Here is a 15,068-nt window from a genome sequence, read left to right as displayed (position 1 = left end):
ACAAGATCTGGTCATCAATGTTCAACCTGATATCATGGAAGGCATAAGGCTCTTTGTTCATTGTAACTGGCCACGTGTTGATGACTACTCATTCAATTTTTATAACTTTCTTTGATGTAATTTACTGAAACCACCCTCGGTGATTGCTTTGTTCTCCTTCAGGAATTTTTCTGGTGTCCACCAAACTCAGTTGTGCAATTTTGAACTTCCAGCGGCTGATTACCTGTTAGTCATCTCGGTTTGCTCTGTACTAATGAATAATTGATATCAGTCCAGTCATTTACATCATGTTATGTTGCAATAAATTAGATTCTACAAGCACAAAAAAAATTATTATTATTATTCTCCAGATGATGGAATTTATGGTGCACAAACTGTATTCATGTCTAGACTCGCTGAACAAAAGTTTTGGAGACTTGTAAATAAATTAATAGTAGAACATAATATGTTCATTATCATTTCAGGGATCTGATTGTCATCGATGAAATTTCATTTTATAATATTGCCTATATAGACTAATAAATAACACCTTCCTTGACAGCACTGTAAAATTTATTAAGAAATTATTAAGAAAAAAATTGATTTATTTTTATGCAGACTTTTATTAGTTATTATCAAAACATTAATTTTATGATTTAACAATTTGTGTTTTTATAATACTCTGTCAAATTCTCCTGTTATTTATAGATGTATAAAGGTTATCTAAATTAAGGACTTAAAACATTTTTACTCGGTCGATCAAATCTTGCTTACAGTAATTTATTTTATTAATATAATAATTTTTTTGTTAATAGCTGCAAAACCTTCTACAAATTTTGTTACAGGAATGTTCTCAGTTTATATTTTCAAAAACATATAATTATTTTTTATATAAATAATTGAATGACTAATAAAAAAAATATAATTGTTATACTTAAGTATTATGTGATGTACGTGCAGATAAGATATTGATAAGTTGTGGTATGAATATCTACAATTCACATTCAGTTATTACTGAATGAAATAAGTTTATATAACAAAAAGTAGTAATTTAAATATATTAAGCGTCAATAAAAGCTCAAATCATCTGCGCTCAGATAAAGTCATCATTGTTATAACTTTATTGACAGAATATATACTTGCATAAGAAAAATAACTATAACAAATGAGATTTATAGTAAGTAAAAATAATTTAACAAGAAATGTAGATAAAATAACACTGATAAACATAATTTTTTCTTTTCTAACATGTGATACATGATTTTAATCTGTTTTTTAATGCTGAAATTGAATTCAGAATCCTTCTATCACCCACCATTTTTGAAAAATTTTTTAATTTTTTTTAACGGATTATTTTCCTTGTTTCAATGTATAGTTAGTATTTAAGTGCCTATATTGTATTTTTTTAACTCTTTTTTTATTGTTTAACTTTGTTAAAATAATTTGTAAGCTATAAATAAACAATACTAGACAAAGAATTAAATCATATCGTAGTCACATATTATGACATCGTATCTAATACTGATGAGTTAGCCTTCATGGACAAGATTAATCATATCTGTGCAGGTCAAAACATGTAGTTGAAAACAGAGCTATGTTTGTATTAAGCACTGGATTTAGGAATGAATTAATTTTGTTCAGTGCCGTCTTAAGTTTGTACACAGTGCAGTGTCGTAATGCCTCAAAATTGTGTAAATGATGTGGATATCTTTTGTTATATATGTGGTGAGTTTACCGTAAAATCAAATAGAAAAAATATTACACCTTCAATTATAAAAGCATATCGTTTGTACTTTCACTGTAAAATTGGTGATCAGGATAAGATGTGGGCTTCTCATATAGTATGCATTAATTGTTCTGTAAATTTAAGAGGATGGCTGAAAGGTACACGGAAGGCTTTGCCAATTGGTGTACCTATGGTTTGCCGTGAACCAAAAGATCATGTAACCGATTGTTACTTTTGTTTAACAAGTATGTCTGAAATTTCTAAAAAATCAAAACATACTGTAAAATATCTTTCATTGCAATCTGCAATCAGGCCTGTACCTCACAGTGAAATTATTCCAGTACCTAAGCCACCTGTGAATGTGTATTTCAGAAGCAGCGATGAAGAATCAGGCAGTATTGAAGAAGACAACAATGATTTTGATTTTGAATTATCTCCCAATAAGCCACATCTTATATCACAAGGTGAATTAAATGACTTGGTCAGGGATTTAAATTTATCAAAAAATCAAGCTGAAATGTTAGGATCAAAATCTGGCAAGTGACGAACACAGTGAACATTTTCACCAAAACATTTTGGTGATGGAAAGCTGCTATAAAGGGAAATGGAATACTAACATACTAGTCGATTACTGTTGGACATTAATTCAGGACGTGCCTGAGGCTACTTATAAAAGAAAAGCATCAGCAAAATCATTATACCCAGATATAGCCGTACAAAATTATAAATTTTACAGATTTTAACTACATTTTCACCTAATTCTTTTTGAAGCATAATTTATTTCAAATTAAGGGTGATAGAAAAATTGTATTTACAGATCTGTAATGTATGCAAAAAAGCAGTTCAAGAAATTGTATCACACATAGAGAAAGATAAAAAAAAAATTTTTTGTTTATCAGTGTAATCATTAATTAAATTAATTACTGTATATCTCAGGTAGAATGCAAATTAATGTAATCTTTAGCGTAATCTGAAACAAAATGCAATAACTGTGATACATTAGTAAAATGCATTTTTTCTTAATACAGTGTGTACCAAAATAATAAGGATTTTGAAATCTGTTTAAACTTTGACTTAGAATAATCATCACAAATCAAATGTAAGAAATCAGAAATAAAATAAATCAAACGAATCACAGATAAAATGAAAGAGTAGTTTCCTTACAAGCATTCAACGTTTGCAACTTTCATGTGCACACAATCAACCGATAGGAGAGTTCATTCCATAGTTTAAATAGCACGTCTGGAGTAGTGGAAATGAGAGCTGTTTCAATCCTGTATCTCAAATTGGATAGATCAGTCAGTTCATAAAGACACTTCATAAAACAAGAATCTTTATAGACTCCTTAAGAAAAAAATTAATGGAGTCAGATTGGGTGATCTTGAAGACCATAACAAACAAGTTGTGTCATCAGGCCAGTGCTGACTGATCTAACGGTCAGGGAAAACATCATTAACCGATCTTGTATAGAATTATGTGAATGAAGCGCATGAAGGTGCACCTTGTCGCCAAATTAAATTTTCTGGTCTACCTTACATCAAGGAAAAAGTCATGTATACAGCATATCCAGATAAACAACTCCTGTTATGCTCGCTTCAGCGAAAAAAAATATACCGTCATTAACTTGCTGTCGAGATACATTTTTACACGCAAAACTTGGATCGTAAGGTTGGCACATACATGTAGGTGTAGGCTTCAAAGCCTGTAACACCTGTAAAAGGTATGAACACACATACGTAAGCGTTTCCTTAAAAGATTCCATGATGTCATCTCTGGTATTTCGTGGTTGGCCTTCCTAACAGATTTTTTAGGACTATGCAGGAAAGACTCGCTGACTTGTTTAACATATTCTTCAGACACCCTCAGTCGGCCCATACTCTTCCTTTTACACAGACATTCAGTCTTATAAATTCTTATTTATTTTTAGCAAACCACAAAACACAGAAGGCTTTCTGTTCAGGAGTCGCCATTTTTGCTAGCGGTACTGTCAAGTGGAAAAGATTGGAAATAAATCTGCAGCCATGCCTGCAACTAAAACTGTCCCTTTTTCTCTTTGATTCTAGCCTTAAATCAATTTTGTACACCTCATCCAAGAGATATATCAAATCAAAACATCAGGGTTTTGATGTTAGAAAATCGTAAATGAAAAATTATCCATGGCAGAAATTGAATTGAATATATCTGAAAATTATAAAGATTTATATCATGTTTTAACATAATTTTTATAAAACTAACTTTTCAAATATGTCACAAATGAAAAACTGACTAGACCTTGATAAAATATAAATATACCAATTTTTTAAAATAATAGTGTAAAAGTTATTAATATAAAATTTGTCTGATGCTTTGTAAAACAAATTTTTTTCTGTATGGATGTTGCCCAAATAGAAACAGTAGGAAAAAAGTAGTATATTTAACAGTTAGGTTGCGGATAATTTAATGTGAGTTGGTTTGTTGACATTTAGATTGTCCACACTAAAAGGATTAAGTCAGTTTAATATTAAAAAAAAAAAAATATGAAGCTGTTTTGTTTTCAGGTATAATTTATTTTATTTTAGAATATAAAACCAACAAAAGAAACATTTTTGATTTCAGAAAATTTTAAATATATTAAAATTGAGAACACATGTTATTTAACTTAAGAACATATAATAATCAGTGTTCCAATCGGTTGGAAAATTTAGATAATGTAATAAAAAATGGTTTGTAACATTTATCAACAGCTTTTACTGTACCATAACTTAAAGTCACTATTCACCAATAAAAATATTAGGATGGATTGACTACTTAAATTGGAATTTGATCACCATCTTTACACTTAAAAGTCATATATTTGGTAGTTCCCCCTTTTTCTGTGTAAATAAACCTTTAAATATGCACAATAATATTGAATATATATATTTTTTTTGTAACATGTGTTAACAATATCTACATATTTTTAATTTTTGTCATGAAACTGTTTACTACTTGAAAAAAGGTTGTTATGAGACAGAGGTAAGGGTTTCATTTTTAAAGAAATGCCATCCTGTAAATAATTGACAAAATATCGTGAAATTTTATGATTGTAAAGAAATCAAAATATTAAGTGCATATTTTTTTAAAGTATATTGTTAAATTTATGAATCTTGGAAGTAAAGGTAGTAATTTTTTTTTTTATTGTTTACACGACATTAATGAATAATGTAAAAGAGAATAAACTTGAATGCGGTATGTAACTCAAAGATTTTTTACAAAATTTACATTAGATTAAATTCACACCTGTTTTCTTTCATTAATCAAACTATATATTTGACTCTGAATAGATTAGTTGTATAACCCTCCTAATATTCATAGCCCTTGATTATTTTGTGAAAAACTGAAATATGTGAAAAGTTATTATTGATACTAGTAGACATATTAAACTGTATTTTTATACTTACTGATTTTTTTTTCAGGTTAAAATCACTGGATTTAGTTTGTATGAAGAAATTGGACACTAAAGTTAACATTGTACCAATTATTGCTAAAGCGGATACAATATCTAAAACTGAATTACAAAAATTTAAGGTAAGTAGTGAATATAGTGATTTTTTTCATCCCCGATCAGTTTCTGCTATCTGTCAGTTTCTAAACAATTTTCCAACCGTGGAAATAAGTTTTACATCTGGATGATTTTGTATTGTTTTTAACTCTAAACATTCTCTGAACAGTAATAGGAGTCTTTTTTTCAGCTGACCGTGGATGAGACATTAGGTTTCCTGTTTTACGTAAACCATCTTGAATATATAAATAATACGGTTTTTCTAGTGGCCAAACTGATAAAAATAGTTTACTTGTATTAATCGAAAACAAAACACAAATACAGGTAACAAACAATGAGATTAAAATGTTACAATTTATGGTTGAAGATTATTAAATATCTTAATCAAAGTAATCTTTTATGAACACTGTACATTAATCGCTTGAAATATTTTATTAAGATGAATCCTGACCGTGTAATTTTAAAATTCTTTATCTAAAAAAAATACAGGTTAATTGTTTGATTAAATTTTATATGTAAAATGTATTTGAGCAATTAATTATCAAAAATCTATCTTTGCCGATAGGGCTAGCTAGAAATCTAGTTATAAATCACTTGAATGCAAATTTCTTAAACATAAATTGGTTTTGGTGGATCAATCGGTTGGCTAACGTCTGCAAGTTCTTCTTCTTATGTAATTATTATAAATTCGTTTCTGAATCTGTTGAAATAACCTGACTTAACGCCACTAGATTACTTCCATTTGGGACCATTTGAAAATGATAATATACTGACAAAAAGTTAATACTAAAGAAGAATTACTCGTTAAAATACAAAATTCTATTGAATTTATACTTGTATGAAGCAGGTGAGATGATGCGGAAGCTACTGGAAATACTATGTGCTGCGTACATTGTGAAAGAGGGAATTTTGAACAATTAACAGGTTTGTTATTCCGTTACCGATTTATCATTTGAGGTATTTTAGTTTTTGTTGTGCTATATTAAGAATAATGTTTAGTAGGTACAGAAAAAATAATATGATTTTCTGTCTACTTTTCATTTATTTTGCTTCAATAAAAAACCAATTTACTGTATTTACATTCATTTTCTCAGAATTAGATTCTCTGTAAGTTTTGTTACTAAATCTTCAATTAGTTATTTAACAAAGCATTATTTTTTTAGGTTTGTACTACAAACCTAAAAAAATCTGTTTTTCTATACCGAATTTGGTATTTTACATCAGATATTTTAGAAAACTACTGGAGTTACAGTTCTAGAACCTGTTTTTTTACTATTTCCATTCTCAAATAACATAGAAAACCACCAACTTTACTCCTAAATTTGGGTCCCAAAAATTACATTAGGGCTTCTATTTATAAAAAGAGTTGAAATCCAGACAAAATCTTTTGCTAGTCGTAATTCTAAAACAAAGCATTTTCAGACCTTTGTTTTTATGAACATTTTTCATTATTTTCACCAGTAGAATATGTTCTGAAAGTTTCTCCATTTCTTCATGGGACACTCTGTGTATATTTAAATATAATAAATCACTTTTCCATAAAGTAGAAAAGAATTTAAACAATATTTTTAGATTTCATTAATCAGTCATAAATAAGATTGATTAAAAATTTTGATCACTTAATTATCTAAAAATTCTGTGAATGAATAAAATATGAGGGCAATTCGGAAAGTAACCTCGGTTTGACTATAAATAAAAATCCTGCTTAGATAAAAATATTTTATTATATAAACTTAAAACTACAGTTTTTAACTATTTTTCAACGTAGCAGCCATTTAAATTCAAGCATTTCACATAGCGTTTCACTAATCTACAAATACCTTCTTCATAAAATTCAGACGCCTGGTACCTAGCCAACCTTTCATGGCGTTTTGAAGTTTGTCGTCATCATCAAAGTGCTGCGACACAAGTCATTTCTTCATGTGAGTGAAGAGATGAATATCACTTGGTGCCAAGTCCAGGCTGTAAGGGGATGATCAAAAATGTCCCATAGGAATTGTTCTGAGGTTACTAACCCTGGACAGCATACCACTACATTTGTTCTGAATAGCTCGCCTAAGTTTCTTCATAGTTTCACAGTAGACTGCTGATGTAATCATTGCACCACATTCCATAAAATCGACTAGAACTCCCTTGACAGCCCAAAAAGCAGTAGCGATAACCTCCCTCGCCGACAAAGTTTAGCAGGCTTTCTTTGGCTTGCATGGAGCAAGCCAAATATGGCCCCAAACCATTGACTGTTGTTTCATTTGATCCCTAATCACAGTTCTGTTCAAAAAACTTTCTCCTTCTGCATCGTAGCATAAAGGAAGTTTAAGGCAGATCCCATTCGTTGGTTCGATGGATCTCTGTGAGCATTTTGGGAACATACCAAACACAGAACTTCCATTAGCCTAATTTATCGGTGACAGTTTCATACAAAACCGTTTGAGAAATTTGTGGGAATTGTTTGGATAGTGATGGATGGTGGTGAATCTTCAATTTTCATGCACTTTTTTTTGTCAATTTCACTGACAAGATTATCATTCACAATAGAAGGCCTACCACTCTTCTCTTCTTTATGGATGTTTATCCTTCCATTTTTAAAAATCGAACCCATTGCTGCACTATACTGTTACTCATAATGCTTGGGCCATACACAGTACACAACTGATGACGATGAATGTTGGCTACCGAAACATTTTGTGCCCAAAAAAATCTTGACAGCATGCACTTTGCATTTTGTGGGATTTTCTATTGCAGCGCTCATTTTTTGTAGGTTATAACAAGCCAAGGCGCTAAAATATTCAGCTCACACTGACGCAACTGGAAGTGCACTGATTCAGACAGTACGCCGATGTGTCAGTGGCTGTGTAACTAACACTACTACTAGCGCTACGCTATAATGGAGGTTACTTTCCTAACCACACTCATATTATGCAAGTTTTTTTTTTATAAGTACTTTAAATTTTAAAAAAGCCTTTTCAAAGAATATTAATGTATCAACAAATTTAGAACATTTGAGAAAAATGTTTTAATTTTGTATAAATGTAACAACAATAGAAGAAATTACATACCTTTCCTCAGAAAATTATAAATATATATATATTATAAATTATATTATTATATTATATTATTATTATAAATTATATTATATTATTATAAATTATAAATATATATATTATAAAATATATAAATTTATATATTTATGAAAATAAAACAAAAAAGAAAATCTTAACAGTAGATTGAAGATCTTAGATGATCAGTTATGCTTCTCTGCTGCTATTTGTAATGAATCAAGTTTTAATTTTATAACTGTATATCCTGTTTATGTTTTTAAATACTGTTCATTGGTGATTATTACTACAGGCTTAATGTCTCTGTACTTTAATTAAGTAACATATTCAATTAAATATTAGAAAGTATAATAAATAGTTTTTACTTCTTTTCTTTGTTTTGTACATTTTCGGTCGAATTCATTTCAGTTTCTACGTGTGTGCTGTCTACTCATTCATAGACCAAGTTAAATTTCATTTTGCCTGACTAATTTTACCGATACTTTTTTAATTGTATTTTTATGTTGTTTTTTTTTTTCAGTCAAAAATAATGCAAGAATTAACAGCAAATGGTGTTGAAATATATCAGTTTCCTATTGATGATGAATCTGTGTCTGAAATTAATTCAAATATGAATTCACATGTTCCATTTGCTGTTGTTGGCAGTACCGATTTTGTTCGTGTTGGTAACAAAATGACGCGTACAAGACAATACCCATGGGGTAATGTTCAAGGTAAATTTATTTCCAGTATAGCCATATTTGCGTTTACTTTATTTATCTTATAGAAATGCCATATTTCAAAAGCATTTTCTTTTGCTGCTTAACAGTGTACATATTTATAAAAATTGATAATTGAGCTTATATATATTTATACATAATTGGCATTAAGAACTTAACTTAACTAGAAGTTAACTGAGAACCCATTACAATGGGAGGAGGAAGAATAAAGACAAATCATACGTATCTAGACGACTGAACTGTATTGGGGAGAGAAATTCAGTAGAGGAACTGCAGTTCGTAATGAAGATATTGGAAAAATATTTAAGAATAAGATAAATGTAATAAAAATAAAATGGTGACAGTAAAAGACTTTATTAGGAACATATTGCTTTAAGAAAAGATTGAATAAATTGTTATTTAAGTACTTAGGAAGATTTCTATCTTGAAACAGAAGCTTTGTAGCAGAGCTAAGATGCAGAATAGGATGTGGAAAAGAATTTTTGAAAAGGTGAAAGGATTACTGATCCCAAAAAGAATTTCACTTAAAACTGAAGAAGATTTGTTTAATGCTTTTTTTTTAGTCTGTTGGTATTTCGATCTGAATTGTAGGTAATCAAGAAGAGTGAAGAGAAGATTACTGGGATAGTTTCAAAATTTACTGGTTATTTATGTAAAAAATACATCAACATACTAAACCAAATTTTATAATAAATTTTTTTCAAATATATTTTAAAACATTTTATTATAAAATTTGATTTGGTTTGTCATTTAAAGTTTATATTTTAAGATAAGTCTCATCACTGACTATCATAGACAAAAATATAGCAAACTACTGGCAATATTGTTGATCAGTGAAAAATGAGGAATAGTTTCTTTCTAAGAATCTATCCCTCATTAATAAGGCAGCATTAGCCCATGCAGCAGATCACCGATTTCCATCTATATTTTATATTTCATGTAACCGTAATTATTTTATTTTCAGTTGAAAATGAAACCCATTGTGATTTTGTAAAGCTGCGAGAAATGTTAATAAGAACTAATATGGAAGATATGAGAGAGAAAACTCATTGTAAACATTATGAATTGTATCGAAAGAAACGTCTCGAACAAGTAAGTTTTTTTATATATCAATACTCACAATTTTATACTGTCATAAACAGTCTTGGTACATCATAAAAAAGATTCTACTGATTTAAATAATGAATTGTGACCATCCAGCCGATGCAGGTTTAAATTGCTATTTTCTGTACAAAGGTCCTGGATTCAATTCTTGCTGCAGTCAGAAATTTTCATCAGAAGTTCGATGTACAAAGTATTATGCGATAGGTACTTGATTCTTTTTAGTTAGGAATTCCAAATTATTTGTTAATATGAAATTTGGTTATCACTTGATTGTATAACTGATTAGCACATAATAAATGATTGGAAAATGTCAAAAGATGACTAACATAAACTAGATCTAAAAATATCTTCAATAAATTCCCAATTATACAGGTTGAATTAACCATTTTACTATTTACCCTGTGATTTTTTATATATATATATATATATATATATATATATATACATATATATATGTGTGTGTGTGTGTGTGTAGCTCCCCATCGCAGCTTCGCCTGCGCTAGATGGTAACTTGCATTTCATGTAGTGGTCAATTTCCAGTCACATATACAGTTATGGTGGCAGTGGCTGTCACCATAACTGGTTGGTTGAGCCACAGTGACATATACCTTATTTGTAGTAGTTTTTGTTTGGCGTTGGTGAGTGATCAACATGTTATTTTTTTATATGTGTATATTTATTTATATATATATATATATATATATATATATATATATATATATACGGGGGATGCTATATATATATATATATATATATATATATATATATATATATATATATATACGGGGGATGCTATATATATATATATATATATATATATATAGAGAGAGAGAGAGAGAGAGAGAGCATCCCCCGTCTCTGCTTTGCTCGAAATTCTAATGTAGCCAACTGATTTTCTAATAGTATTAAATTGATAGAACTTTAGCATATATGATGTTTTTTGCATTATTTTGACTTTCTGGTAGCAGAATGTATTTTCCGAATTGCCAGTTCCAGACAAAAATTCCATCAATTGTCCATGTGAAATACAGTCTGATCGTAAATCAATAGCAATGTATATGAATATCTGGCCTTGCACTTTATTGATTGTTATAGCAAATGAAAGTTTTATAGGGAATTGCAGCCTCTTGAATTGAAATGGTAAGTCTGTCGGGATCGTTGGGATGCAGGGTATAAGAGCAAGCTCTTCTGCAGTTAGACCTGTCAAAATGATGTGATGTGATTTCACATAGTTTTGATTTGCAACCTCATGCTGTTTCATAACCTTAGAGAGTTAAGGTTTCATAGTAAAATAATTGGAAATCCCATTTTAAGATTGAGCCTATGAGCTGGAAAACCTACAGGATTAAGAGAATTCAAAAATTCTGGAGGATAATAGGCTGCATCTTCAGTATTGATCAGAATCTACAGATAGATATTCCTTGTTTTGCACAACAACTTTTTCTAAAATCATATTAATTTCAAATGCAGAAATATTTTGAGGAGTTATGATAGCTTAAGTAAAGCTACACATAGTTTTTGTAAAAGTACCAGAAAGACAGGCAGTGGTGGACTGTGCCCAACAAAGTCGTGGACAGATAATTAGAACCCATCATTGATACCGTGCTTAAGAGGAGACTAGGATTCTTGGACAGATGAGGATGCAAGAGACTTCTGAAACGGCTAGTACAGTACAATCTTGACTTAAAAAACACCAAGGCAGGATACTGATGGATCAGTGTAATGAGAGAGGATCTGAAGGAAATCTGCTTTACATCAGAAGATACTACAGATAAGATAAAATTAATCGAGAAAATCAATTAAAAAAAAACACTCATTTCACACTCACAACACAAATATTTTTAACTGTTTACGCCAATGCGTAAAGTAGCTTTAATCCAATAAATTCAAGGTCTTCTTGTAGTGTCAAGTTCACCGTAATTTTCTAAAAACAATTCCTATTTAGCCAAATTAGTCGTAACTGTTTTTGTTCTCTCCAATTTTAATGTTGTTATCAAAGTTTCTAAAAGTCTAATTATCTTTATCTGCAATGATGTCATTCCTCAACTTGTTCGTATTCAGAAATTATCTTATTAGTCTTACGTAATTCTTTTAATGGTCTGCTTGTTTATAAAAAAAATCTTTGTTATGTCTATCGTTCCCGAATTCCCCATGTTTCTCTAATCGTTCCCAAACTTCCCGTTTATGCTGTTTCTTTTCGCACTAACACTTGTACACTACTTGTCGTCAACACACACACTCTTCTGTCTACGGCCTAGTTTGCTTCCCCTTCTTCTCATCATGCCACCTTCGGCAGTGCAGGTCAGACTTCTACTGTGTGCGGATGTTCTGCCTGCGACTCGTTCTCGTTTTCTTTCTCGTGATTTCACCATTCATTAAGTGTCATCTGATAAGTTGAAATTTTCCAGTCTTAAAAATCTGATTTTTTTTTTTAATTTTTAAAATTAAAACCTACTTTATTTTATTTTGTGGTGATAATAGTTAACAGAAGGTCTGAAATATTCAACATCTTATTTTAAATAGTAATAAGTATCAAAACTAAAAAAAAAACAATTTCTGCTGGTTGAAAAAAAATGTCTTTGCGTACATTTGTGGTTTAACTTTTTTGTGTGTACATTTTTAACACTGTTTAATTGTCTCCTGAGACAAAGCTTATGTGAAAACAGCACAAGTTTCACTGAGCGCACTAGAATATGCAAACTATAGATGATGATTTTGGTTTTGTTTTACATTGAGTTCTTTTCACGTAAAAGACACTGAATAAAAATTGTAACATTGATGGTAATATAATAACAATAGCAATTTTGAAGAAGTAGTTCACCTAGGCAGGGAATAATAATATAATATGGTTTTATTACAATAGTAATATAAATATTTTTATTCATTTCCTTCTGAAGTTTTGGAAGGAACAGTTTGTAAACAAATTACTTAAAAAAGAGAGAATAACACGAAAAAATAGTGCATGCGTCTTGTTACATATGCGCACAGTATTGAACTCGTCGGATAACTGAAGTAAAGTGGTTCTCAATCACGTATCAGGAATTCAGACCTCAAAATTATTAAAAGAACATCTCCTGCCAGTCACATTCAGAGACTCATATAGGTTTCTGCTCTCCAGCATAAGTACAGGTAGCCCATATATGGATTTCCACCCGTGAAGGGTTAATAAAAGAAATAGAATGTTTATTATTTATTAGATGGTCTGTCATATTAGATATACCTAATTTATTTTTTTTATATTTTCTGTAATGTTCAAGAAATCTAGTTTTAAAGGATCTATTTATTTTTCCTACATGAATACCATTTAGAGGGTTGAATGGACATTCAAAATTTAAAGACTTTGTGCCCAAGACGAAGTTTATGCTTCTCAAGGGTGCAGACAAATTATTGTACAGTCGAAACCCCCACATTAAGTATAAAGGCTGTGTAATCAGCCGAGTGAGAGTTCATAAGTACCTAGGTGTTTTGTTTGATGAAAAGTTTCTGTTTAGCAACTACATTAGGCAAGTAGCAGTGGATGACGTCCCAGTGATGCACAAACTTAGGAGGATTGCTTGGAAGGACTATGGGTTGTCTGGCCGTCAATGTGTCTTCAAAAGCATGACCTCTTATGTGGCGCCCGTTTGGGCGTATAGGTTGGATATGAATAGAGAAGTTCTTCAAAATTTAAGTGTCCAGTGCAGAGCCTTAATTGTATGCACTGGTGTTTTTAAAACAACCTCCAACAAGGCTAACTATATTGGGAAAGGTTCTCCCACTCCTAATTAATTTAGTGGTGAAAGTTTGGGCAGCCATTTGGAGATTACGAAGAGGCCAGGCCAGTGCCAGAACAGAACAGTGATCACAATGCACCAAATCTAAATGTTCAGTTGCCCATCTTCTGCCTGTGGAAGAGGCTGCAGAGCCTTGTGATGGAAGCATGGTAGCTGGAATGGAACACCATGATTAAGGGAAGTTTAGATGGTGCAAGTTTATATGGGATTTGGGGGATGGTATGCCTCAAGTTCGTTTTTAAGGGCAACGTGCGCCCAGGTGCTCACCAACCACGTTAATTTGAACCAATATCTGTTTCAGTTCCGCCTGGCAGCTGATGAGCTGTGCGTTTGCGGGGAGGTCCAGTCAAATGAACACCTGATGTTTGACTGCCCTGCCCTTGGGGGTGCCGGAGACTGAGCCATCCTGTAACTTAGAGGTCAAGGGGAAAATTGGCCACTCACAAACAGCAAGTCAATGTGGCGAGAGCCGCATTGTCAGACTGTGTTGGAGTTTCTTGATGCGGTTGCTTTGTTCAATCGACATCAGTAATTTACTTAAGGGAAAGACTCCTACTGCATTGCTGTGGGAAATTAACCTTGAGATACATGGCTGACCACCAGCCAATTAAGGCTCCAGGTGCTTTAATATGGTGGACAGGTAGTTGCTGGCATTCAGTGACTTAGGCGTGGCAGCGAATTGTTGTCTAGACGAAGTAAATTTCAGTTTGTGGATGTCATATATATTTTTAGTAGCTGATGGGGTGTGCCTACCTATTTTAGTAAATATATGACAAGTGAGTGGTTAAGACATGTAAGCTGATGGTGTATGGCACCGCACTTAGTCCACTAATACTGTTAGGTAAGCTCTAGGAGCTATTTAGGACACGGGTTGTTAAACTGTTTTGAGGCTCAATAGCCGTTTATGGCACAGACATCCAGTCTTATGCTTTAGGGCGACTGAATGGGGTGGTGGCAGGAGAAATGCCAAGCATATCAATATAAAATACCTTCACAATTAATTTTATAAATTCTACGCAGATTGTTTATTTTATTATTATTGTTATTAGTTTTGTTTTATTTATTTTATTTTGTGGTTATTAGTTTGAATCCTGGTTTAAATATTTCTTTATTGTAAGTTTTAGTAATGTTTCCAATGATATGATTAGTGTATAAAAACTTAATGTATATTTTTTCACTCTTTTGTGTCTT

The 15,068-nt window shown here is 31.2% G+C and overlaps 1 protein-coding gene across 1 annotated transcript in view; it reads left to right on the top strand.

Moving 5' to 3' along the window:
- LOC142332643 (septin-2-like) overlaps window positions 1-15,068 on the top strand; it is a 69,472-nt gene that overhangs the window by 40,948 nt on the left and 13,456 nt on the right. Inside the window, exons 5-7 of the mRNA XM_075379265.1 lie at window positions 5,140-5,251; window positions 8,802-8,994; window positions 9,965-10,092. Of these exons, the coding sequence (XP_075235380.1) occupies window positions 5,140-5,251; window positions 8,802-8,994; window positions 9,965-10,092 (433 nt within the window). The remainder of the gene's footprint in view (window positions 1-5,139; window positions 5,252-8,801; window positions 8,995-9,964; window positions 10,093-15,068) is intronic.

Source organism: Lycorma delicatula, chromosome 11 (genome assembly GCF_047948215.1).
Source record: "Lycorma delicatula isolate Av1 chromosome 11, ASM4794821v1, whole genome shotgun sequence".
NCBI lineage: Eukaryota > Metazoa > Arthropoda > Insecta > Hemiptera > Fulgoridae > Lycorma > Lycorma delicatula.
This window is presented reverse-complemented; position numbering and strand designations above follow the sequence as displayed.